This window comes from Podarcis bocagei (assembly GCF_964188305.1).
Source record: "Podarcis bocagei genome assembly, chromosome: 5".
NCBI classification, from domain to species: Eukaryota; Metazoa; Chordata; class Lepidosauria; order Squamata; family Lacertidae; genus Podarcis; species Podarcis bocagei.
In genome coordinates this window covers 68,931,200-68,958,885 of record NC_138129.1, presented here as the reverse complement: position 1 = coordinate 68,958,885, position 27,686 = coordinate 68,931,200, and the positions used below count along the sequence as shown (strand labels likewise).

Here is a 27,686-nt window from a genome sequence, read left to right as displayed (position 1 = left end):
TTAGCGGATCAGCTGATTAGCGGCTTAGCGGATCAGCTGATAAGCGGCTTAGCGGATCAGCTGTTAAGCGGCTTAGCGGATCAGCTGTTAAGCGGCTTAGCGGATCAGCTGTTAAGCGGCTTAGCGGCTTAGGATCAGCTGTTAAGCGGCTTAGCGGCTTGGGGAAGAGGGGGGGGGGGAACCCCGCAGGAACTCGCAAGACATTTTCGTCTTGTGAAGCAAGCCCATAGGAAATTCGTTTTGCGAAGCACCTCCAAAACGGAAAACCTTTTCGTCTAGCGTGTTTTCCGTCTTGCGAGGCATTCGTCTTGCGGGGCACCACTGTAATGAATTCAAAGGCACTAGTTTCAAATACCTGCCCATTGGGAATATTTATTTTAATGTGAAAATTTAGATGATTTGCTTAGTCATTCATTGAGTAAACTCTGGTTTTGTTTGAATTAAATCCAGTTAAATGAACTTCTCTAAAGTCTTGTCCCATGTTATGTACTGTATTTAAGCAGATGATAAGAGGGCGACTTTGTGATGAGACCAAACCTGAAACTTTTAATCAGCTGTGGAGTACAGAAGAACAGGTAATGGAAAATGAGGCTAGCAGAATCATACAATTCTATAATGTTAATTTGGCTTTTGCATTGTATTCCCCACCCCTGCCCACCCCCATTAATGAATAAGTGGAGCTCTCTTTTGTGAAACATTAATTGGTATTTATGACCTACTTTGTGATTGCTTCAGAAAAAGCTTGAATTGCTACTCCTGAAATATCCACCAGAAGAAATAGAATCTCGACGATGGCAGAAAATAGCTGATGAACTGGGAAACAGAACTGCGAAGCAGGTAATAGGGAGCAACACTTGTTTGAGGTCTGTGCAGCCCCAACAGGTGGGTTTTGTGCCTGTGTAAAACAAGCCAGAGAACTAGGGGTAGATATCCAATCCCTGGTGCAGAAGCTTCAAGAAGTGCAACAGGTGCCTTCCTGCTCAGTTCTCTTCTCCTTGCCCCAACAGACTCTCATCTGTTGCTTTTGCTAAGAGTTGCTTTCATAGGTTATACAATTTCTTCTGGAGTGGTGAGAAGAATAGCAGTGGGTGGCAATCAATTTTATCTTGAACCATATTTTCAACAAAATCTACTCAAATTATCAATTTGTCTCTTCCCAGTAATGAGCTACTATCAAAGCTAAACCTCAGCAGAGTTCTTTCATACGAATAGCACAGAGGCTTCAGAATTATATTCCTATATAATGTCCACTGAGAACCTAGTTTTTTAACACCGGTATTATTAGTTTGTTGTTCTTTCAAATTAATTAATGAATTAGTAGGTATTAGTAAGAAAACTCTGGTCCTAACCCTTCACTGCCTTGGAGGATATCTTCAGGAAAATAAAAGGGTAAGAAGTGAACCCTACACAAATCCCTAAGATGGATGGCACTTTGTAAACCTCTTTCCAACAACTGCAGCCAAGCTGGTGCCAAACACACTGCCCTGTATTCCTTTGGATTACATATGTCTGAGCAGGGCCTCTATGCACACTACTCTGGCTTGCGCCCCAGGGAGGTCACTTAGGTGCTGCTAATGCAGCAGCTTGACTTCATCCCTGGAGGCGTACTCCATTGTCTCATGAGACTGACAGATGCCAACAAGTTAGGTATGCTATCAGTGGCAAGCATTCCCCCCCAATAATCCTTTAATGGTACCAGCTCTCTAGTAAATTTTGTCTGCAAAGTACATGAAAAATGGCAAATTTCAGATTTTCGGGTTGTTGCATTGCACCTAGAGTAAAATTATAAATGTGTGAAAAGGATTTTTATCCTAGACTGAAGAAAATTCATTTATCTCCTTTGATTAAAATTAGAGTTGACTCCATACCACAATGCATTATAATTACAGTGGTACCTCGGGTTAAGTACGTAATTCGTTCCGGAGGTCCGTTCTTAACCTGAAACTGTTCTTAACCTGAAGCACCACTTTAGCTAACGGGACCTCCTGCTGCTGCTGCGCCGCCAGACCACGATTTATGTTCTCATCCTGAAGCAAAGTTCTTAACCTGAGGCACTATTTCTGGGTTAGCGGAGTCTGTAACCTGAAGCGTATGTAACCTGAAGCGTATGTAACCCAAGGTACCACTGTAGTTTGAAGGCGCATCTGGAATATTTTTTAATTTGAAACGTGCATTTTCCTCACTTACTCATTTATTAAATTTCTATACCTTTCTCAAAACGAAGCCCCGAAGCCCACATTTTGCTGATGAGCAGAGTACAATTTAATAGTACTTGCAATATTTTCTCTTTTGTAACCAGATTCACAACTAAGAGGCAACCAATAATGCCCTATGATATGAATGCAATGTAGCATTATATTAGGAACTTCTAGTCCTTCCCCCTTAAGACATTTTATATGTCCTAGATCTTTTCCTGGCCACAATACATTCATTAAATAGGTTTCCTCATAATCTGAAAATATTGGTATCCTATTAAATAGGAATTTAGAGAGAATATTTCATATTTTAAATAATCCTGAATTGAATATATATTGTTCTGATCTTGTTGAAGGAAGGACAGAATGAAAAATAATCTGTAACCTCTTACTTTGCTAATTTAGCAAATTAAAAAGCTTTATTCCATAACTTTTTGGTATCTGTGGCTCTGTATGTTCACTATTTAAATGCTTTTAAGCACCAGCAATATTGGGCAGATATCGCGGAAAATGGAGGTGACAATGTCTTTATACAAGTTACAGACAAAATTAAGTAGGGGATTAGGGAGGAGGAGTAGAAGCAATCTGGGAAAGTGAGTGACAAATGGGCAAACAGAGCTCTGGAAGGGCTTTGCAAATGAAGCTGTTCTTGATGACGGATTTGAAGAGGAGTGCGAAGTGTTCTTATGAATAGGGAAGAGAGCATGGCTTTAAGTGTATGGAGCAGCATGGCAGCTAGGAACTTATGAGTGGCACATTTGTAAAGTAGATAATGTTCACTATGTCTCTGCTAAATGTTTAAGGTAACATTACCAGCTGTCATCCATCTCTCATGTTTTTACCCTTTTAAATACAAAACATAGCTTACTAATTGGTATTAATGTTTAGAATTAGTGCCCATATGTATTTTTAAAAATCTGTTTTCACTCTTTCAGGTTGCCAGCAGAGTGCAAAAGTATTTTATAAAACTGACTAAGGCTGGTATTCCAGTTCCAGGCAGAACTCCAAACTTGTATTTTTACTCCAAAAAGGTAATTGCTAGAATATTTCACATCTGTTTCTGGCGTTTAGATAAAAATACATTTGTGGAAAACATGAATGGTGCTTTATCAGCACATTTTACTTGTTTGTTTGTTTGTTTGTTTGTTTGTTTGCTTGTTTGCTTGTTTGTTTGCTTGCTTGCTTTGGAAGAAATTTTCAGAAAGAGTAGCCTCTCCATAGAGGTCAAAGATGCCAAATTTCAGACTGATCTAGGGGCTTTTGTGCTGGACACCATTTTATTATGATTAAAAAACAAAACCCCAAATATCAATAACTCTTTTTTTTGAGGGGGGGATTAGATGCAATTTGGAGACAAGACCCCCCCCCCTTTTTTAAGGATGAATCATGCCAAATTTCAGAAGGATACCTTCAGAGGTATCGCACAATGTCAGCCGTTACAATTGTAGCAGATGGCTTAAAAAAGGAATCACTTCATCTTACCTAGTGCTTTGTGGACAATTAGACTGAAATTTACAGACATAGAGGTGTGCTGGGGCAAGAAACCCACCAAATTGAAGACAAATAGAACCAGGGAATTTTCGGAGTTAATCTGGGGGGATTAATTTTCCAGACTGACTTATTCCCTAGTGGTATAGAAGCAGAGGACTGGGAAATTTTCAGCAGTGTGTCACCAGTACGTTGTGTATTCACATTAAACCATAGTTTGTTTAAGAGATAATGGTTTAAAGCACACTGTTGTATGTCTTGTTCATGTGTGTAATAAAACTGTACCATTCCAACACAAATTTATCCATGGCATTTTTTTCTTTCCCGCCTTGCTGTTTTTAGCTTAACTCTATTTGGCTTTTCCTTTCAATCCCTTCCCAAAATCTGATGATCACCAACCTGTCTGCTACCATAAATATCCAACAAATGGTTTAAAGTGGACATTCAGTGGAATATCAGAGCAGCAGATCCACAGTTTCATACCATGCCCAGCCAGGATAGAAGGTGGAGGCCTTTTCCTCACCCCCTCACCTCTAGGCTAGTATGACTGAGAGGCTCTTCCTTCTGTGGATTTGTGGAGCTTTGGGTGCTACACAGTGGCATTTTCCCTTCTTCGTTACTTAAATTCTGTTTTTAAACCGGTTATTAAACGTTTTGGTTTAAAGCACCCTGTTTGCATTGGTTCTGAAGAGCCTTGTTGATCACTTACACAAATCGTTTTATTTGTGGGATTTTGTAAATAGGGAAGCGGGAGTGTTCCACTTAATTACTTAATCAGATTTTCAGCCAGTTTTTGGCAAAACTATTTCTTGTTTTCAGAATTCATCAGTGTTTTGACCATATGTTGTAATAATGTCTTTATAATGAAAATTAGAAGTAATGTGGTGGTTCTTTTTCACTGCATTTCAAACAGCATTTGTTTGTTGTACTCGTCAGCAGTTTGATGTGTATCTAAATTGCCTGTGAATGTCCACAGAAGTGGGCCAAGACACGGCGAGGATGCCTTTTCCTGATGAGTATTCAATTCATGTTGAAGCTGGTTTGGGGGAAGCGCATCAAAATGCAATATTTAACAAGAAACTACATGATAGATATGGATTGTGGCTAATGCTGTGTGTATACAGCTTCCCAAACCGATGGTGAGAACACATTGGATACTGTTAAAATGTTACGATGGTGGTTTCTTAATACCATTTCATAGATGGTGTGTTCTTCTGTTCTAGTCCTCCAGTAGAAGGCAACATCCTCTGAATAAACATCTCTTCAAGCCCTCAACTTTCATGACATCCCATGAACCTCCCGTGTATATGGACGAAGATGATGACAGATCAAGTTTTCATAGTCATTTAGGCAATGCAGCAGAGGAGGAATCATCGGTATATTTTTTATTCTAAGTAGATGATTATGCATGAAGGTGCTGAGAGTTAAGACAGCTCAAGGAATGCCTGTGTTGAGTAAAGCAAAATCTTCAATATAATAGGAACAGGTTTTCGGTGCCAAAAGTGTTGGGTAAAAGTGTATCTGTTTATTTTTCCTTTCCTTTCCAAACCCCCATGTGAGAGCTGAAAATACTTCTGCTTTAATCTTCAGCATCTTGGTACATTTCTTATGTGATTATTATTATTCAACAGACAAGGACAGATCTTCTTTGTACATGCAGGTCCTGCTGTCTGCCCACCCGCTATGTGAAAATTCAGTTATTACATAAAGAATTACATAAAGAATTATGCCCAAACCTTGCTATACACACTACAGATTCAGATATCCAGACAGCTGGAGTTTGCCTACTTCCTTACTTGCTTTGGGAAGAAACCATGCAGGGAGGAAGTGGGGAGAGAGTTCAGATAAATCAGGGAGCAGGAGGGAGTGGACAAACCAGTTTTCCTTTTGTCTCTCTCTTGCTGGTTGGCTGCAGCCATTTCAGGAAGAAACTATGGAGGGAATGGGAGAGAGATCAGATAAATCACAGATTAGAAACGTTCCCATAGAAATCATTAGAAATTGTACTCATTTTGGGAACGCTTGCCAAATGAATGATTTCCAGAGAATTCATTGTGGTTGGTAAGCAGGATAACTCAGCGCTAGAGCTTTGAATTCACATCCCTCAGATACAGCTCTATAATTATAAGATGACATTGATTTTACTTACAGATAGGTAGCTGTGTTGGTCTGCCATAGTCAAAATAAAAAAATTCCTTCCAGTAGCACCTTAAAGACCAACTAAGTTAGTTCTTGGTATGAGCTTTCGTGTGCAAAGCTCATACCAAGAACTAACTTAGTTGGTCTTTAAGGTGCTACTGGAAGGAATTTTTTTATATTGATTTTACTGTGAGGATTGCCTACAGTGATTCTGTGGCATGCAAGTGTAAGCGGTAGTCAGATAAAGAAATTGATCTTCCACAACTTCTCAGCTTGGAAATGGTTAGGTGCAGTCTTTCCAGCTCGACCAGACACATTGTTTTCATTCATGGCATTAGTTTATTTTCTGTCTGGATGTTCTGCTTCTATAAGAAAAAAGAGAACTAGGCCATTGCTGTAGTCCTAGGGACACTTTAGTCCATCCCTTGTGCTTTACCCCACCCTTGTGAGGAGCCAGAGGAGGCCTTCCACTTCCCTCACAGGTAGCGTCTCCTGCACGTACCTTCCACAGCATCTCCAAGGCTGTGATCCTCTCTGCACTTTCTTGGGAGATAGCTCCATTGAACTCTGCCATCGGGGAGAACAAAGTGTGTTGTTTCTCAGGGCTCTCTCAGCAAGACAGGTGGCTTTTTTCAGAACATGACTTTTCTGCTTCTTCCTCTTTTCTTCTACCACTGTTCTTACTTCCCATGCATTTGTACATCCTGGACTACTTTTTATTTTGTAATAGGCAGCTTTGGTCAGAGATTGTCCTGCCTACCCTGAGAAGGGGACATAGAACAGGAGGCTGAAAAAAGCCACACAAATCCAAGTGTAATGTGATTTTGCTTTATGAGACATCTTGAGGGCTTTTAAAGGCAAAAATCAGAGTAAAAATAAATCTCATAAACCTTCTCCTATTCTGCACCTCACATTGTAAAACTGCATTGAAGGATTTTGTTTGCTAGGTTTATCTTTAGTGAAAACAAATCTGTTCTATATCACATTTCAAAGATTACATTAGAAGTCATGCAATGCCCTATTAGAATTTTTCATTCTGTCTTGGTTGCATCTCTGCCTTCAGGGGACATTCTGTTTCTTCCTGTCTCAATAGTTCTTCAAAGCTTTCCAGCCACATTTCTCTCCTATTCCTAGCTATTAAAGGGTTTTTAGAGCTGATGAATGAATCTGATAACTTAAAAATCACGCTCATGTTAATTTTTAAGAGGGAGAGGGGGAAATGTCTTTTCGGTAATGAAGCCATTCTAACATTTCTATTCTTAAATTTTGTCTTAGAGAGCAAAAAATAACAAAAATACTATTTTCCTTTAGCATATGTGGATCTGCTTAAACGGTTTGGATTCTTAATATCATTCATTCTCTCCCCCCCTCCCTCCCTCCTCTTTAACAGGATGAAGAAAGTATCCCTGTAGCATATCGAGAATTACCAGAATACAAAGAGCTGCTTGAGCTAAAAAAGCTGAAGAAGCAGAAACTGCAGCACATGCGTGCCGAAAGTGGTTTTGTGCAACACATAGGCTTTAAGGTTAGTAAAGCTGGAGGGTTAAGTGGGAGCTTTCCTGCCACTCCTTTAGTCAACTTGGGTGGCAGGGTCATTGGATTAGAACAAGCGTAGTGTTTTAGAGTGGTCCATGCAAGATGAGTAAAACTAAAGAGAGATTGAGAAAAATTATAGCTGTTTTCAGGACCTAGCCTTCATGTTAGAAACTGGTTATATTGCACCTAAGACTGTTGTAAGCTGCCCCGGGAACTGCTGGGGTAGGTAATAAATTTCATTATTATTACTATTATTTAATCTTAAGTAAGATTGCACTAGTAGTGACATTTCCAAAAAAGTTTTCCCCCTTGAACATTGTCAGAGATGAAACAATGACACTCGTAGGTGATCCTGAGCTTTTTGTAGAGCTAGTTACCAATAACTATAGTAGTTGCATTGCAACCTAGCTCATAATTCTGAAAGGGGAGATGTTAGACAAAACTGTGTATGATGTAAACTAGCTCTTAGCAGCAGTTTAGCGTCGACTGCGGGTACCCAAGGTGGGTGCACGCCAGGTTGTGGTGTGTGTGTGCCAGCCTTGCCCACACTGCCAGAGCGACACCCCCCCCCCCACTGGAGCAAAGCAGGGCTGCACTGAGTCACCTGCCCGCCCGTGCGGGGGGAGCCCTGCCAGCCGATGTGGCCTTGGTGGGCAGAGAAGGGCACTGGGTTGGGCTGTGCTGGGGGTGCCTGCATGGTCACGCCTGGTTCATGCCGCCTCAGAAATTGTGCTCACGGACTCCCTGGCAACCCCCCCCCCCCACGCTACAGCCCTGGCTCTTAGGCACAGCAACTTATTTCCTCTCTCTCTCAGCCAGTTATATTCTCCTATGTGTTCTTTCAGTATTGAGGGTGAGAAAATATTCCTTAAATCACAACTTTTGATGCCCTCTGTAATCTGTAGAGACTTACATTTTTGGAAATTGCTTTTGGAGATGGTTTTCCTGAGTGTTCTCTCCTGAATCTGTTTTCAGTGCGATAACTGTGGAATCGATCCCATTCAAGGCATTCGGTGGCACTGCCGAGACTGCCCTCCAGAAATGTCTTTGGATTTCTGTGATTCTTGTTCTGACTGGTAAGCAACATGCATCTATGACAATTACTAACAATAAGCTCAAAGCGGAAATCCAATGCATACTTGTCTCAGTGGGTCTTGTCTCTGTGTAGAGGACTAAAATCACATGTAATTTCTACCCCCTCCCCAAATTTAAATCATGATATGAAATGCGTACCAGAAAGTTATATAAATTCGCTGAGGATAAAATATTGCATGCATAGGATATAATTAAGATATTTTGTAGGGCATTTTTGACAAATGTTTAGTGTGAGAATTTTTGACAAATGGAATACACCCATGGATTTCTTTGTGCGGAATTTCATACTTATCAAATAATGCTTCTTCCTTTTCTTTCAGTCTGCATGAAACAGACATTCACAAGGAAAGTCACCGATTGGAGCCTATGTACAGAGCAGAAATGTTCTTAGATAGAGACTACTGTATGTCCCAAGGCCCCACTTATAATTACCTTGACCCCAACTACTTTCCTGCAAATAGATGACATGGAAAGCAAATCTGCAACCTGAAGCTTAGTATCCTCTCTGAAAACCAACCGTGGCACTGTTGGCGATTCTGTGTCCACCTTGGGAAGACGTTTGCTTTCCCAGGAATGTCATCCTCAGCATGAGAGCGTCCCGAGTGCCCTCATCAAAATCCTGCTCTCTGACCTGTCATGATACTAGATAACTGAACAGAGGTTGAACATTCCTAGTGTGCGGAAAGCTTTTGGGGGAGATTTTCTTTTCACTGCGTTAGTTTGGGGGGGTGGGGGGTGTAAGTTGGTTTAATCTGAAGAGAGGAGTTGCAAAAGTGTGGCCGGAAACGAAAGCACACATTAAGGTTAGTCATTTCCAAAGAACTTGACTACTAGGAGATGCAGAGATGATGAAGTGCGTACATTAAAAAACAGTTAAGTAGTTTGCAGTTTTGTTGTGAAAATAGTTTGCAGCACAGAAAACTGACTTCTTTAGGCAGAGTTTTAACCTAAGACAGTGTTTGCATCTAGAACGTATTCTTAAAACAATCACTGTCTCTGTGATGGTCGGTAATAGGCCTTTATAAAATTGGAGCTGCTTAATCAAGTTGATGTTTCTTTACTTTCATTTTCTTTTTTTCTTTTTACCACAACAAAATTTTATTTACCAACAGTGAAGCACTACAGGAGGCAACAGTGGCACTGCTTCCTTAACCAGCTCATGGTGTGTGAATATTATAAAATTGTCACGCAAATATATTTTTAAATGTAATGTTATATAAAATGACCATGTGATGTGTACAAAAATATGGTGAAAAGTGCCAGTGGTAGTAACTGTGTAAAAGTCTCTAATACCCAACATTAACTCTTATAAAGTAAAATACACAGCCTTCTGCCTCTGTATTTGGAGTTGTTAATGCAACTCATCAAAGAAAACTGCCTAATATAAATCATATATGGGAATAATTTTCCTCTTTTGTAGTATGCACAAGATCCATGAAAGATTGTATTTTTATTACTATTTAAACAAGTGATTAAATTTAGCCTGAGCAGTGAGCAAGGGTTCACATGCATTCTTTTATACTGCTGGATTTTGTTGTGCATCATTTAAAGCATTTTGTATGTTTCTTCTTATCTGTGTATACAGTATGTTCTTAAATAATGTTCAATTGTCAGGAGAACTGTGAGAAATAAACTATGTGGATACAGTCTGTTTATATATAGAATGCTTACTGTGACTTTTTTTTGAGGTTTGACTATTGAACCAACATTCAGAATTGAAAATATAATTTAGCTCTTAAACTCAAGGGACATCTGATCCTCTTAAGGGGCTCAGTGTGTCCTGGTAGCCTTTGCCCAGCTATTTACTCAGCCTCTTCAAAGATGATGCACAAATACCCTGATCCTGGCACACCCCAGTTCTGAGCCGTGTTTGTTCCCACTTGCAGATAGACCTTTTGCGCATGTGCTACTCTATTCACTTTGATGGAGGATGTAGGTTTGCACATGTGTTAATGCTCATGCACAGCTGTATACTTTTAAAATGAATGGAGCAGCGCATTGGGGTGCATGTCAGAATTACCGTGTTTTTAAGAAACCACTGGATTGGATTGACTACATGGGAGAAGGTATCAAGCAAATAACTAATATTTCCATGTAACTTCTCTATGGCTATGATGCAGTCGTTCCCCCCAGTATTATAATTGCAGAGTAAAAAGGAAAAGCATTTTGGTACGCTTTATTAGCCTAAATATAGCAATGATCGAAAAAGCTTTGTAATATTTGTTACATATTTTTAGCTAATATATCATTTTGACATGTATAACTTGTGATTCAGAAATATTGATTATTTTAACTGTAATAGATTTCCACTTGCTTAAAAAAAAACTTGAATTTTCAGAATGACTTCGAGTACATGTTTAACTTAAATATGGCAGTAAATAACTAACAAAGAATTGGCTGGTGCATTTGATAGCAGTTTTGATTTGTTTATTCACAGTGTTAATTTTCACAGTGTTTGTTAGGTGTAATCACTCTTTGTTAGAGGAGCTTGAGCATTTTTTTAATATATTGAGTAGATGATGCAGTACCGTTTCTAATGACTGAGCAGTATAACACATCGTCTGTAAGCATATCTCATTCTTTGAGAAATTTAATAAACCAAAATATATATAACGGAAAAGAATACACCTGATGTATTTCACTTTTCTCTTTAACAAAAGCAAAGGCAAATTGCTTTGGGAAAGACAAATAACTAATTATGCAAATATAAATTATGTCCTTTTTACATATGCAAATGGTGTAACCCATCAGCCTTGATAATTCTTTTACACTGCAACATTCGAAGTTTGTGATGTGGGGGCAATCCGTTGCCATACCAGCCATGACATTCAGAAAAGGGATTGGTTCTGTAAGCCACCACACTGAGGTGTTCTGTAAGCAAGGCAGCCAATTTGATGTTGGACCCATCCTAATACACTTCCTTTGGGATTCCATTTGTGCCAAACACAGCTGGGGAAAACTAATAGGCGAAACACAACTAAATCTCTTAGTTGATCTTTTGTTTTAATTAAATAATTGGTTTATTTGTTACATCACCCGTTTTCTAAGAAGCCTGAGTACATGCTCAAATTGCATATTACAGAAAGTCTAAGCCAGCAGCATACCCATCAAAGCCATATAGAATAGGTAGTTAACCTTCGTCTAAGTTTGTTTGGATGATCTTGATAGATTTTAAAATTAGCTTTTTTGGGGGGTGGGGGGCTAAGTTTCTGACTATTTTTCCTGATAATCCAGAAGTAACAAACTTTGTGTACATTGAAAGTTTATGAAAGATAAAATGAAACCAAGATAAGGGTGGCCTATTTTGGAATTTTAAAACCTTGTGGTCATTTCCCCAAACTTTGATAAGTAGCGGAGATCAATGTGCAAATCAATGTTTTACGTGAGTTTCTTCAAATTTGCGATGAAGGTTAGTGCTGTGCTTCCTTATATGTCCTGACAAACTGCTCCCACATGCCTGACTTGTTCCCACAGCAGTTGCCATAATATTGCATTAATAAAAATTCCGGAAACATTTGTAAACATCCACAGTTGCAGGGAAAAGAAAAGTGGACTTGATAGTTCAGAGAGTAGCAAGCTGTTTATTGTGCAAATTTAAAGCAAGTTGAAAAATGCAGAAGGATCTGCAGATAATGAAGTAATATTTAAAACCCTCTCTGGATGGTTGCTTTTGTTTAATGAAACCAAAAGTGCAAAGTAAAAATTATTACTCCTAGCGTTTGTCCATACATTTTATTTGTTTTACATCTTCAGTACAAGAAAAGTAGCTTGAAAAATACAAATCTGCTTCAAAATGCAACTGTTGACAGAGATGAATCATGCAAGAAGAAATAGTAGATGGTCCAGGAGAAGGTAGGAGCCAATTCTGAAGAAATCAAATATGTTTTTATCTTGTTCAGAAAATCTCAGCATTTTTACTTATTTGTGAAATCAATTTTACTTGTGTCCAGGGATACCTTGACTTGAGTGGAAAAGTACTTCTACTTATGCAAGGCACCCCTCCCAACATCCTCTAATTTCCCTGAGCCCCTATGTCTCATCCTGTACCAGGAGTCAATTTTAGGGTGTGCAGGGGTTTTTAGTGAGGAGGGGGAGCCAGGGAAGCTCCACTGCATCAGTGGCATTCTGCCTAGTCTTCTTTGGCTCAACCCATTGTGTTTTGTGCAAAGAGTGTGCTTGCCGATATATAAACACAGGCTGAGTAAAACACATCTCTTTCACATGTTCCTCAGGCAATGAAAGACCTGAAATTGAGATTTACAGTTGAAATACTTGTCAGACAACAGAAAACAACATGCACTGATGTGATGCCCCCATATTCTTTAAAGGGTGCATGTTAGCTATCTTAACATATGTATTTTGACACTCAAATACTGTAAGTGCTTATACATTAAGTGCACCAGCAATATTTGGCACTGGTTTGTTGTTGTTTTAACCAGACCGCAATATCTTTACATTATCACATTTAAGTACATAGGCTGTTTGTACCCATTTTGGTGTTGACACAGCAGCTGATCCCATAATCATATTTGTTAACTGCTTAACATTTTACTTACTACATTGTATAATAAGATACCACTTTTCCAGAAGATTTCTTAACTTCTGCTGCTTTGTGTTAATGACTGCAACTCAACTGTAGGCATGTTCCGCCAGTAACATAAAATGTCAGAAAACAGATTTTTTCAAGCATTATAAGAAAAAAAAAGCAAGCTTAAATAGTCTCAGAATTGAGCTGTTCATTTACAGAAACAAAACATTTCTGTCAGTTCTGCTGACTGTCAGTTAACTGGAAACTCGGATGCTGTATAGTATACCAGGTAATAGTGAAATGCAAGACATGATTTCTAGGAATTAAGAGTTGTTGTTTACCATGCTGCTTTTTAACCTGCAAAGTGCAAACCGTATGATAGACAACATACAGTACTTGAATGTTACTGTACTGTATGGGTTATACAGATTTGAATTTTTTTTACAAAGTTTACAATCTTTCAAGGCAGCAGCTGTGGCTTTAGACAGCATTTTTGATGACCACCGACTGTGCGTATGAGATAGAAAGCGTTGCAGTTACACGGAAAGAGATGATGCTGTTCCTTCCTTTTTCAGAAAAGCATCGACAGAAGCACATGCTTCAAGGAAAACCTCTTCTGGTGTCCCTTCTGCATTTATCTGTTAAAAAAAGGAGATTTTATGCATCAGATAGTTGAACCTCAAAAAGGAAACCATTCTCGTATTCTATAATTATTCCCTCCGATGCAAATTCAGGAGGTGAGTGCCTACAGGATTAGTCAAAATGCTGCTGAGAAGCAGCACCATGCTTGAGATAACCTTCAGTTCTGTTGAAGTACAAAAATCCTAAGGGCAAAAACAAAACAGCCTGAAGAGGAATGAGCATGCTCAGCAGCCGCGAGATGCCCTGTGGGCTAGAAAATAAAGCTTGCTTTCCTGGTTTTTATTTTTGGTTAAGTTTTATGAAATTCATTTCAGGACAGAATGTGTGTGCGTGACCTTTTTGAATAGTCCTGCAATAGGGCATTATTCAGTGCTTTAGTTAAACAGTGCAGTTGAGTATATTAAGTACTGAGCTATTTAACAGGCCACAGAGCCATTTTCAAGATTTTCTTAAAGCTATGCACAACTTGGAACCAAGTTACCTAAGCGACTGCCTTGCCCTATACTAGAGGTTGGGAGCTGCCAAAAAGAAACAAGATGTTTCCTTAAAAAACACACAACAACCACCCTTATTTCTAAAGTGCCCAACACAAAATTCCTGAGACCTAGTTGCTTCTAAGTTGGTGGGCCAGCATGCTTGCAAATGTTACCCACTTCTGTCATAAAAGAAAAAAAGTTACAGCTATTTCCTCATTTTCTAGTAGTGAAGGGGACTCACTTATGCCTCCGGATCCCAGTGGCTGGAAATCACAAATGAGGAAGATGCTTGTGAGCTTCCCATAGGCATCTGGCTCGCCAATGTAAGAACAAGATGGGCCTTTGGCCTGATCCCACTGGGTTCTTCATATGTTCTTAGGAACCAGGCAGCCTCCAAAATGCTTTGGACCATGACAAAACTGTTTTCCAAAGTGCCAAACCAATATTCAAACTGAACATTGTGGTTGGTGCATGTGCCCTGGTGCAAACCTAGGAGAGGATTATGGCCTCTTGGAAAGCTTACAGCACATGTAAATTAGCTCTTAGCCATTTGGATGTATTGAGAAGAAGAAGGTACCATAGTCCAGTTCCAAAGCCTAGCCGGTTTACCTTAAACAATGGAATTTTGTTTTCATAATAGGTGATCACAGGCTCCATTGCTTGGTAGTAATTTTGGATGCTCTTCATGATGGCTTCTTCACTGCCATCCGAGCACTGGCTGCTCTGGCTTCTTTTCAGAAGGCGGCTGCTCATTGTCTTAGAGGAGCAGTCCATGCAGAGCATCAAAGATGGTTCACCAATCTGGAAAAAAAATGAGAAAACTGACTGAATATAAGAGCTGATCACAGCATAGCATTCTTCCTCATGGGAGTGAGGTCAGAATGCAACATCCACATGGATTTTGTAGGAGAGATTGAGACAGGTGACTCAAGAACAATCTAAACAGGAATTGAGCAGATACTCATCAAATCTGCAGATGACCCCAAACTGGGAGGGGTAGCCAATGCCACAGAAGACACTCAGGATTAAAGATGACTTTAATAGATTGGAGAACTAGGTCAAAACTAACAAATTAAATTTCAATAGGGACAAATGTAAGGTTCTGCACTTAGGCAGCAGGAACCAGTTGCACAAATATGAGATGGGGGCAGCTGGATTGCTAGTACATGTGAAAAGGATCTATGGGTCTTAGTAGACCATAAGCTAACATGAATCAACAGTGTTGTGCAGCAGCAAAAAAAGGCTAATGCTATTCTAGGCTGCATCAACAGAAGTATAGTGTCCTGATCAAAGGAAACAGTAGTACCATTCTATTCTGCCTTAGACCCCATCTGGAGTACAAGGTCCAATCGGCACCACAATTTAAGAAGGATATTGTCCAGCTGGAATGTGCAGAGGAGGGCGACCAAGGTGATAAAGGGTCTGGAAACCAAGCCTTTTGAGGGTGTTGGGTATGTTTAGCCTGGAAAAGAGACTGAGAGGAGATATGATAGCCATCTTCAAATATCTCAAGGGCTGTCACATGCAATGATGCAGCAAGCTTGTGTTCTGCTCCAGAAGCTAGGATCCAAACCATTGGATTCAAGTTACAAGAAAGGAGATTCTGACAGTAAGAGCAGTTCAACAGTGGAACAGACTCCCACAACAGGTGGTGGACTATCCTTCATTCAACGTTTTTAAGCAGAGGTTGGATGGCCATTAGTCTTGGATGCTTCAGTTGAGATTCCTGCATTGCAGGATGTTAGACTAGATGGCCCTTGGAGTCCCTTTCAACTCTACAATTTGTTGATTCTAGGGTTGTGCAATATTATGTAAAGTAAAAGGATTCTTACAACTAGCTTAACCTCCTGCCATGTTGTAGACTCCTGTTTGTTTCAAAAGACGCTTGCCCATTTAGCATTGGAAGCTGCTGTTTGAGAAAATAATAACTAAAATAGCTAGTGTAGAAGCAGAGACTCTTGAAGCTGCAAAAATGCAACATCTAAATCAGCCCTGTGATGATGTTTTAATGGAAAAACACCTCTCCCATGCAGTGTTATATAGCAGATGATAACATAATTCATTTCATGCACAAGGAGGCACCAGTGTACCAAAAATTAGTCTCTGACCTAGTGAGGAGTTATTCTGACACAATAACACTGTTGGTGTGAACTGAGGAATCAACTATGCCATATTTTAAAATGTTACATCACAGTGACGAGAGAACAATTTAATAATATCCTGGAGGGAGCCGCTTATTTAAGGGGAAGAGGCCATTTATGCCAAGATGAGGAAGTGAAGCCCATGACTCTTGGTGTTCTAATGACAGGATTAATCTTCAGTACTTTGTACAAAAAGTGCTTTATGACAAGGTAAAAATAATAATGTTCTCTTCATTGGTATTTCCTAATTAAAAGATTAAATGAAATCCCGTCAGCGCACTTTGCGTCAGGTGCACAGAGATAAGACTCAAAGGAGCTACTTGGGGGAGGGAATATGTATGTTGTCATTCCCCTCAACCCATCTCAGCTAATTATTTAGGGTATTTTGAAGTAGCTGGCAAGTAATGTGCTACCTATTGGACGGCTTTAAAAGGGATTAGACAAGGGATTTGTGGAGGATAATGCTATCGGTGCCAGTTATCAGGGAACAAAAGTGGGAAGGATACTCCGGTCCTCCCTGCAGGCTTTCCATGGACATCTTGTTTGGCCACTGTGAGACCTGAGGACTGGATCAGAAGGCCCTGATGCAGCAGAGCTATTGTGTTCCAGCTCTCCATCAGCAAAAGGGGAAACTCAAAATGTGAATGGAAAACATACGGATCTGTAATGAAATAGCTCAGTGCTTTTTCTCACTGTCTTGGCTATATATTTATATCTGGGTTTCTTCTTTCTTTAAACAATTCTATGGCAAACATAAACTGCACTGCATATGTATCGGTTTCTAAATAGTTTGTATCAGTGCATTCCTAAATTGATATTTTGTGTGCTTTGTCTGCATAAAAAGTGATATGCAATGTATGAACATTAAACACAAGAGTTCAGCAGGCAGAGCTTTTCTGAAGGGTATCTGCATACTAAGACATCATTTTTATGAATTTCAGCATGTTGCAGAGCAGTACGAGGCACAGGTTGCTTGCTGAAAAAAAATCCTGGCAGCCCTAATTAGAAGATAGGAAAGTGCCTTTTCCTGAACCAGACCATCAGTCTCTCATGCTCAGTCTGGTCCCCAGCCATGCTGGGTGGGTTGATGGGAGTTGCAGTCTAAAACATCTGAATGGCACCAGGTTAGGGAAGGCCGATCTACCCAGACTGACAGTGGCTCGCCAGGGTTTTCAGATGGAAGTGTTCCCCAGACCTACCTAGAGAAGACAAGGATGGAACCTGGAACCTTTTGCATTCTGAGCGAGTGCTCTGCTGTTAAGCTGAAGCCTTTCCCTTCACAATGTGATAATGTTCACCTAGAATATAAGTTTCACCACACCTCTTCCTCTCCTCACTTCTTCCCCAACCTTATACTGTAAAGGTAAAGGGACCCCTGACCATTAGGTCCAGTTGTGGCCGACTCTGGGGTTGCGGCGCTCATCTCGCTTTATCAGCTGAGGGAGCCAGCATACAGCTTCTGGGTTATGCGGCCAGCATGACTAAGCCAATTCTGGCGAACCAGAGCAGCGCACGGAAACGCTGTTTACCTTCCTGCCGGTATCTACTTGCACTTTGACATGCTTTCAAACTGCTAGGTGGGCAGGAGCAGGGGCTGAGCAACGGGAGCTCACCCCATTGCGGGGATTTGAACCGCCAACCTTCTGATCGGCAAGTCCTAGGCTCTGTGGTTTAACCCACAGCGCCACCCGCATCCCTACCTTATACTGTAGTCAACATTAATGTCTTGTAACAAATGTAATTGATATGTAGGAAAGACTTTACATCCTGAAAAAAAAAGAGAATGCACAGACTTTTGTAAACCAATAAAATCTTTTAAAAATGATAATAATAAATGTTCACCTGGCCCTCAAACTCTTCTCCTTGCTTCATCTCCTGAGGATAACCATCAATCAGGAACCCATTTGTGCCTCCCATATTGGCGAGTATAACTTCTTTTAGGAGATCCGTAACAATATCCTTAATGGAAGAAGATTAAATAATTTTTGTTTAGAAACCACTTTGATACTGCAGTGCTTTGGAGTGAGACACAGACAAAACTCCCAATCCTAGTGCATCACTTCAGGCCCATGTGCTACGCCCCCACCCTTACCGGCTGAGGATGCGCCAACATCCTCATTGCACATTTTCACAGGAAGTAAAATGCTTAGTTACTGAACTACTGGATTTTAAAAAAATAATCTCATCATAGTCAGAGCTGGATTAACATCTGACTCAGCACGGGACATTTGTAAATATAGTATGCCGAGAGAGCTTCTAAAATAGCCTAAACCAGTGTGAGGGAGGCAAAAAAGCCTATGATGCCTTGAAGTAAGCATGCTTTTTGTGCCATACTGCAGTTGAATTTTAGGGTGCCAAAGGAATCTTTGGCTAGTAACAAATGATCTTCTGAAATGTGTTGTGGAAAGAGGACTTATTCCAGTAGCAGAGAATGTGGTGGGGCTGAATCTCTTGCCTGATCTCCCTCTGGCCAAGTCACTACTGCACAGTCAGATGAAGATAGGGAGAAGCAAGGCAGCAGCAAGGTCAATGTGGTGTAAGCACACTGGCGAAGCCAATCCAGTGTTCCAGTGTACATTTGCACTGTCACTATATTGCCCCTGCTCCTCCCTGTCTCTGTGTCTTAGAGGGAGGTCAAGTAAATGGCCCAGCCCCACTGCACAATCCATTCCTAACATCCTTTCAAACAGTAGGCAGTCATAACTGCACTAAATGTTCTTTCCTTCTTTGGGTTTTGTGTCCGTGTGATGCACAGATTCTCTGTCAGACACATCACGTCTCCGGATCACAGCTTACCCCTGGTACAAGTTTGCCGCTTTCCAGGTTATCTCTGATGATCCTGCTCCTTTCTGATAATGATGACATTTCACGTTGGATGAGACCATCCGTCGACAGATGCAAAAATCCATACTTCTGTGCTAATTTCTCGCACTGGGTTCCTTTACCAGAGCCTGGGCCTCCTTTGTGGGCAAACACAAGTTCTTAAATTTGAGACACATCAACCCAATTCATCATGAGACAGATCAGCAAACAACAAGGTGCTACAAAATGGCGTTGGGAGTGGTGGAATAAAGCTCTCCTGAATTGCTGAACCACTGAAGCCCATCAACCTTTTTTAAAAAAATAAAAACTATACCAGTGCCCCAAACAATATCTAAGTAGAGGTCCCTAGAGCAGGCTTGTAAACAGCCACTTGCCTGACTGTAAGAAATAAGAATAGCTGACAGGCAAGTACTTTTGTAAACTGGATGATAATGAGACAAGTCTATAGTTTTTCTTCCCTTGCTTCCCCTATCTCACCCTTAACACACCCAGGCTGTTGACAGACGCCAAATAATAGTAACCTTTTAAAACCTATCTGCAAAGCTGCCTTAGTTTTGATACTAATCTGCCGCTATCACTGTTTTCATCAGCTGCGTCAAGTATTGCTGTTGCAGGTGAGTCCCAGTAAACAGCCTGATACACTGTTCAGAGCAGGGACAACAAGGAAAAAAATACGACATGCATTACTGACTGTCAACCCAGTGAGAATGTGTGTGAGTGCACACCTAGACACAAATAGGGCTTTTAAAAAGGGTGTTGTGCTTGGCTTGGGACAGTTCAGTTTTGTTAGTTTTAACTTATCCTTTTTTACAACTAGAATGATGTGGGCTACCAATCTTTTGTTAGCTCTCTTCATATGAACTGCTGAATGGATTCCACAATGTGGGTTTAACATTGGTGTTCTTAGTACTGGATGTTGTTAACTGACTTTTGATGTGTTTTAACTAAACTGCTAATCGTCAAACTTTAAACTGCGTCGTAATTTGTATTTACTTTAGCTATTGTGCATCTCTTGTGAGCACAATGTGTTTGTGGAAAATGTGGAACATAAATCAAATGACTGTGATTCTTATGACAGCTCCTCCGGCCTCCTATCCATTTTGAAATTAGGATTTTAACAACGAACAGAATGGATGACAGAAGAAGAGACTGGTGGCCCAGAGGCAGGCAGTCACCATGGGCTCATTCAAGCTGCGGAAACAAAGCCCTGCCAGATTTATGTAACTCTCTATGGTACCTCAATTCTCGTCTCTGGAGAAACACATCTACTCAGTAATCACCATGAGCAAAATTATTGCATATGTCAGTTTTACAATGTTCCAGCAGAGGAGAGATTACTGTCTTTTATACATTTACTTGTGATAACTCACATACACACTTCTATAAATACTAGTCACTTGCTGAGAAATGATGGTCACTGTGACTCTATGTGGTGGTTATATAGGGCGGCTGCTGATGCCCGTTACTCTCTTGGACAGATGCATTGTAATAAAAAAAACCAGTAATTGCAAGTGCCCAGATGAGAAACGGAGACCAGCAGAGAGGAGACAGCTAATTGCTACTACTGCATGTCTTGTTACAAAGACTAGATGTGAAAACTCTTCTGGGAAACGAGGAACCTGATAATCAAGAAACAAGATCTAATAGACAGAATTATTTTATGTTTTTTGTTCCCTCTGCCAGTTCCTTTACAGTAATAATAACCTGTACCTTAGAAAAGAGCCCAAAATACTTATCCACAGTGTGATTAAAAAAAGCTCAAATGCTCCGTCAGTGCTGTGGAATTGACCTTTCCTTCTCATTTCTTTCTTGTTTCTGCAAAGCATATGCAACTTTTCAGTTATGGAATACCTTCTCCTCTTCAAGAATATAAGTAAAAGAGGATTTGAAACTGGGTCTATGTTCTATTAAAAGTTTTTCACCCCCTCTTGCTTGGAATTGCTTGAGGTCAAAGATGGATGAATTGACTAAAAATAAGGTCAGCAGGACTGAGATGAATGCTGTTCTCACATGACAGGACTGATGCATTCCTTATACCTATTCGGTTTTGCCAGCATCTTCTGCTTCCTTCCACTTTAAGGGTAAGCAGTCTGTAGACACAGGGATCCCTTTTATGGGTTTTTTTCCCCTTTCCTGTTTGGACTGGAGCTGCCATCCCACTTAGAGAAAAATCAAGCCTGCAATGCTACATGTACCCACTAGAAAGCTGAACCCAGAAAAAGTAAGCGTGCATAGGTTTAGACTCTAAGGCCAATTGAGATGGGGGAACCCCTAGAAAATACACAGGAAGGGGGGACAAGAATGGGCAAAAGTTGTGCAAGCGTAAATCCTTGCACTGATGGGACACATTATTCAGATACCACTCCTGGTTCCTTTGCAAGTTTCAGGAATGCAGACCCGAAATAAAGATGTCTATGCAAAAGCAATGGGTTGCTGGTGGCCTTGTATGATGTCCCTGTCAGGTATGCTGCTGTGTGAGCATAGTCCTTGCATACTGACTTGGGGACTAGCTGTTGTCTGCAACTTAGCTCTTCGGAAAATAACTTTTTGTAATAAGCCTGGCACAACAGAGTCTCCAGCTGCTACTAAAGCATAAATAATAAATAGCATACATCTGCTCTGAAGGTTTAACTCAGCTGGAAATCTGTTGCAGATTTGGCATTTCCTTCCTAAGGCAGTGTGTGAATAATGACCACCAACCAATAAACTCGTCACGACATTCACCTGAATCTGAAATATCAATAGAATACTATGCTGTTGTGGTATACGTTTTGCAACGCACCCTTGGATTTAGTTCAACAATGAAGGAGAGCATAGAAGTAAGAAGGATGAGAAATGATACACTGAGATCAAATAGACAACAGATTAACATTTAAGATGAAGCAGAAACGTATTGGTTTTTGATACGTTGCATGCTCTCTCCTATATTATTATTATTTTGCAAGGAAATAATTGTAAAGAAACAATTGCAAAGAAAAGGGAGAAGAGTTGACTGGGCTGGCTGAGAAGCTGTCATGATGCTGACTGAAGCTTTGACATGCAGAGCAAGGGTGTTAAGGAAGCTGTCCTCCTGTGATGGATGTGATAACTTTTGAGGATGGCTTAACACATTTTTTTCACAAGGTAGACTATGAGTGGATCCTAGCTCTGGGCCCAGTCAGAGCAGCTCATTTGGTGAGGGCCATTTGTGATAAATGGAGGTAAGATTACAATGGGCCACTAGGGAAATAAAATACACCAACAATTAATGCCTCACTATCTTGCTTCATATACAAGCTAAGTATCTGAGACTCAGTCATGTAGTCTTGTAAGAGCAAAACTAGCAGCCAGAACACCTGGGATGCTGAGCATTTTCCTTGTACTCTGAACTTTATATAAACAAGGCTGCTCCAGTCTCTTGGAGTGCAGCAAGGCTACTACCAATAGTATGGATTAGACTATTGCCTGTTAATTTTGATTAAGCTCTGTTCTTGTTATACTATATATAATTTCATTATAGTAACTGAATTTATCTGATGCTTGCTGAACTGATTATTTTGCCCTATTTGAATTTGTTTGATGTGTTTTGTACTGTATTGAATGTTGTAGGTTTTGATGAGTTAATGCTTAATTTGAGCCTCTTTGCTGTGGGGGGGAAATCATATCCATAAACGAGGCTTAAACTGGTTATTAGGGGAGCCATCCTAACCCTTGGATGCTGATGGCTGGGTGGGAGAGAAGGAAAGGCGGGCACCTCTCTGACAGCTACTGGGGGGTGGGGAGGCTCTGCTGCACTGCAGAACTGACCTCTACCCAGGGGTCTTCCCACTGGCAGAAGCAGAGATGGGCCAGCCAATGATCTTCTAGATCCTTTATGCTGCCCCATTCTCAGGTAAGGGACCTGATTCATGCCCCTCAGCTGTCCAAGCCTGAAACTGGTGCAACAAATAAATTCCACCTTTCCCCCCTAGTTGGCAGGACTTTGGATACAGCAGTGGCTGTTCCCCAGGCACAGAGTTAAGATTGCTCTATAAACTCTCTTTTTTAGTAGTATTATATTGATATTTCTACTGAAGTGTGTTCTAGTTGTTGTAAGAAACCCTGGGGGGTCTTTTAGGCTCAAGTGACATTAATGAATTAGTTATTGAATCTTCCCACTCTTCTATAGCAGCTTCCCACCCACGCAGCAAAAGCCAGTCCACAGACATAAAAGGTGTTTCAGGGTTTGCAAATATTGTTAATCGTGCTCTGGCTGTTCTCCAAAGCAAAGTGGAGGAGAGGTTTTGTCCACCTATCATAAACTCTGTAGCCTCTGCTTATCTTCCCTTCTGCGGCACATAGGTAGTCTAGATTGAACCTTGGCTCTGATTTATGATACAGTAAACCATTAGAAGCATACCTGCTTATATCAACATCCTAGTGATACTTTTATTAAAGGAGTGATTAAGTGGTCCTATTCTGTTATATCCTCATGGATGGCTCTGACCTGGTGTGGAGAAGCAGTGAGTGAAGAAATATTTAAGCAACCCCTTCCCCTAAGCCACCTCACTGCTTCATAACAAGAAGCTGGTTTGTGTGGTGGGAAAAGTGCTGTCGAGTGTTTGTAACATGCAATTGCAGTTGGCCATGGGTCAAGAAAACCCTGAAGGCTAAATCCCAATCCTCTGCTTTAGACCCAAGACCATCCAACATATGCATGTGATCAATAAGGCAAACATGAAAATATGCACCCAGGAAAACCTACTCTGCATTGCAAACAGGGATAGCTTTCCGGTAGCTCAGTTAACTATGGTAAATGATGTTCTATTTATTCTTTACCCATCTGTGCTAGAAATCTGAGGCCCCTTTCACACAAGAAAGGGAAAATCACAATCTACACAGAGCACAGCAATCAAAATTGATTTTCCTAATAATATGCCCTTGTGCTTTAGGTACCAGAAAGGAAGCAACAGGCAGTCGGTGAACCCATGTGCAGTATTAACAGGCTCTCATTGCAGTACAAATGTTTAATCCTTGCACTTTATAACTAAGATAATAGATTTCCTTTCTTAAAAATACTGAGCATCCAGCATATAAACCCAATTATGGAGTTATAATTGGGAATGCAATCTTTCCAAGGTTCAAATAAATAAATGTTCAAGAGCAGATCTTTGGATTGTACTGACACTACTAAAACATCACCCAACACTCTCCAGAAATCTTCTGCTAGGAGGCTATGCACGCTGTTATAATGATTTACTATGGGATTCTGTGTTGGGAGCAGACAAAGCCGCAATGCATAAAATGACAAGAGTTATGCATATCCTCCTTTGCAAGGTGCTGAGTTTGTGTGGCTGGTCCATAATGGGATGGTTGCCAAGCGGAACAGCTGAGAGTGAATCACTATTGACTCCTTGATTCAGGCTCCTGATCATGAAGAGATAGGAAAGTAGCAGCAGAAGGAAAGAAATATTTTCCGAACAAACCCATCTCAAAACAGCCTGTTCTTTCAAACAAAGAGCAAGCTTGTCTTGACAGATAGCCCAGTTCAGGTTTTAAAGAAAAAATATTTCCGTTTCTTTCACTAATCTTCCCTTTGGTTCAACAGCATCTCAATTAATTTCTCGCTGGAAATGCTTTCAGAAAGAGAAAGAAAGAAAGAAAGAAAGAAAGAAAGAAAGAAAGCACAGATAACTTTTGATCATCCAGAAAAAGCTTTCAAAGAACCCCAGATCCTTTCATGACTCACGTGAATTATTAGCATTCTGTGAAAACGACATACATTCTGTCCTTTACAGCCCCTATATTAAGATCTGCTCTTTTGGTTTCAATAACTTTCTAATTATATTGGAATAATTTTAGTAATAGATGGTCCCACTGATATTTGTAAAGCGAATGCTCCGTGTGCATATGCAACTAGCGCATAAAACATGGGTAATCCCTAGATGCGAAGGACTCCTGAACCACGTAGGGAAATCTTGCTTATAAAAGGGGGGGGGGAGCTCTGGCCCTCAAAACTGACAGGATCTGCTGCTTCTTGCCTTTGCCCTACACTGAAAATATTTACACAGAACAATATGCAGCTACCAGAGGGGGGGGCACACATTCCCACAGGTCAATTCTGCCCCATCCCGAGATTAATGTTCTCTGAGACATTGGGAGGGGGAATTGCACCTCAGCAGTTTAAAGGACTGCAGAGTAAGGACTGGCTTCTGGGAATGTGTGCCCTTTTGCAGGCAGGTATTTTCTGAGCCCAACTCCTAAAGTAGGATACTTTTTAAACTGTGAAGGCAAATCCTTTCCCAGCCCAAGACACAAGATTAACAGCACACATATCCAAGCACAGATGTGGTCTATCTGCACTGCATTTCTGGGAATGAAGTTGCGCCTACATACACGCTGAGATTGGGATTGGGATAGCAGCTCAACAGCCACCATTCTTGGATGCCAATTTAGGCGTTTGTTCTGTTTTGGCTTGCAGTTTGTGATGCTCAGGCATTCTCGGCTGATTGGGGAAAGAGGCATAAGTTGGAGGGAAATCGACTCCTCTTTTCTGGTGCGGGCTTTAACAAAAAACGGTAGGGGAAAATACACAAGCTTTGAACATTTGGATTTGTGTGCGTAAACATATGTGCCTGTTATAATTGGCTCTCTTATATTTGCGCTTCCAGCTTCAAGTTTTACACTGGGTTCTTAGACTGGAATAGCAGGACAGCTGCCTAATTTATTTGGCTCCTAGACTGCATTTTCAGTTAATTACTGCCAAATCTTTTAATTAGCCCATCTCTCCCTTAACATCCGGAAGGGGGAAAGAATATTTATCAGTTTAGTTTTAAAACTTCTTCCTAAAGTAGCATATCATTATGAAATCATTTGCTCAACTCTTTTATCTTAAATTTAAATGTGCATTTTTTAAAAAAAAACATTGCCTTCTAGTTTTTTGGGTTTTTTTGGAAACCACTGAAAATGCTGGTTTTGCCCTATAAAGCTCTAAATGGCTTCAGATCAGAATTTATGAAGGACAACCTTCTCTTGTACAAACCTAGCTATTTGTTGAGACTAACTTCTGATATCTTGCTCAAACAGCCACGTCCTTTACTGCTTGGGCATGCGGTGGGGAGGAATAGGTGACAGGGATTTTTTGTGGTAGCATCCTGTCTGCACAGCACCAGCTTTGCCAATTTATAACTGCTTTATTTGCCTAAGCATTCCCTGAAATATCTTTTCTCCTTTCTTTTCTTGTACTATTCTACTTGAGTTTCATTGGGATTTTTATCTTTATATTGTTCTTTCAATACAGTAAGCTGCATTAAAGGCTTAACAGTGGAAGAGGGAGACGTTAACATTTCTAAATAAATAATAAGGGAAGTTCAACTGTGACTGCCCCAAGAAGCTGTGCAGGGATCCCAACCTAATACTCTGTCTAACCAGTATACCGCACTGGCTCTACAATTTTGCCAGTGCATTATGATATGTGAAACTATGCACAAGACCAGGAACAAAGAGAAATGGCCAGAATTGACCAGCAAGGATTGACTAGGGAGGCAAAAAAGCAGAACTTTAATTCTAAGCTGATTCTAGAACATTCTGAAAACGTGGTTGACAGAAACAAGTTGGTGAGTTGCTATGGCAACACATGCCATCAGCATTCCCAGGACCTGTCACCATAGCAAAGAGTTCTGGTAGCTTCAAATGGCCCATGTGCCAAAATAGCTGCTGTTGCAGTTTAATATTTTACAAAACGATCCAAACCCTATTTGCACTGGGCAACAGTATGTTCAGTTGAGCAGAGGTGTCTCTCTTCCAGCCATGGGTGGAGACAAGGCCAAGACAGCCTGGGATCTAGCAAGCCCCAGGGGCGGAGGAAGGTGGGCGGTGGGGACACACCGCCCCAGGTGTCTTCGCTGAGGGGGGCTGACATTTGGCACGCCACCTGGCCATGACTCCCAAGCCTACCCCGAGCTGCTGGGGAAAGGCAGGGAGCTGCGCCGCTTTGCTGGCGGCATCCCCCCCCTTCGTTTTGACAGCTCAAGGGAGACTTGGGAGTTGCAGGTGGGCAGTGCGCCAAATATCTGCCATCACCGGCTCACTCCGCTCCTGGCTGCAGGGCACACGCGCTGCTCCGTGCACCCGAGCGGTGCCTGGGAGGGCACCCTCCATGCCCTGCCCCCCTTGGGAGCATGCCCGCCCTGGGCAGCGTGGGCATATGCTCCATAGCTGTCAACTTTCAGATTTGAAAATAAGGGATCAGCAGCCTTGAAAATAAGGGATCAGCAGCCTCACCTGTCCCGGGGACAGTCTACGGGATATCTAACAATCTGGGATAGCAGCAGGAAGCAGCGGGAAACGGCACTGGAATAAGGGAATTTCCCGCAAAAAAAAGGGAAGGTTGACAGCTATTATATGCTCTGCTGCTGGCTAGCTCTGCTGCCATCATGAGTTGTGATGGCATTGAGGCTGATCACTACACCAACTCTGGGCTGGTGCAGTGACCTTCCCCCACCTTGCACTCCAGATGCTGGGCAGAGCAGGGCTGCAGATGTGGCTGAGGCCCTGCCACTCTAAAGCCATGCCAGCTTAGTGGTGGATGGTTGGAATTTGGATTGCTCTAGACAACAATTTAAAATATCTGGATATTAAAAGAAATGGCCAGTCACATGAGATG

General features: G+C 41.0%; 2 protein-coding genes across 8 annotated transcripts in view; one reads left to right on the top strand and one right to left on the bottom strand.

Moving 5' to 3' along the window:
• Positions 1-13,425, top strand: part of ZZZ3 (zinc finger ZZ-type containing 3) — a 42,119-nt gene extending 28,694 nt beyond the window's left edge. For 5 of the 7 annotated variants that reach the window (XM_081193692.1, XM_081193695.1, XM_081193690.1 and 2 more), the window contains 7 exons: positions 501-575; positions 736-837; positions 3,131-3,226; positions 4,907-5,059; positions 7,213-7,347; positions 8,334-8,434; positions 8,774-13,425. In XM_081193692.1, coding sequence (XP_081049818.1) covers positions 501-575; positions 736-837; positions 3,131-3,226; positions 4,907-5,059; positions 7,213-7,347; positions 8,334-8,434; positions 8,774-8,918 — 807 coding nt within the window. In that variant the 3' untranslated portion in view covers positions 8,919-13,425. The remainder of the gene's footprint in view (positions 1-500; positions 576-735; positions 838-3,130; positions 3,227-4,906; positions 5,060-7,212; positions 7,348-8,333; positions 8,435-8,773) is intronic. The other 2 variants (XM_081193696.1, XM_081193694.1) reach the window with 1 other exon arrangement.
• Positions 12,171-27,686, bottom strand: part of AK5 (adenylate kinase 5) — an 88,525-nt gene continuing 73,009 nt past the window's right edge. The window contains exons 11-14 of the mRNA XM_081193798.1: positions 19,037-19,200; positions 18,083-18,199; positions 14,709-14,900; positions 12,171-13,619 (exon numbers count right to left, since the gene is read on the bottom strand). Coding sequence (XP_081049924.1) covers positions 13,518-13,619; positions 14,709-14,900; positions 18,083-18,199; positions 19,037-19,200 — 575 coding nt within the window. The 3' untranslated portion in view covers positions 12,171-13,517. The remainder of the gene's footprint in view (positions 13,620-14,708; positions 14,901-18,082; positions 18,200-19,036; positions 19,201-27,686) is intronic.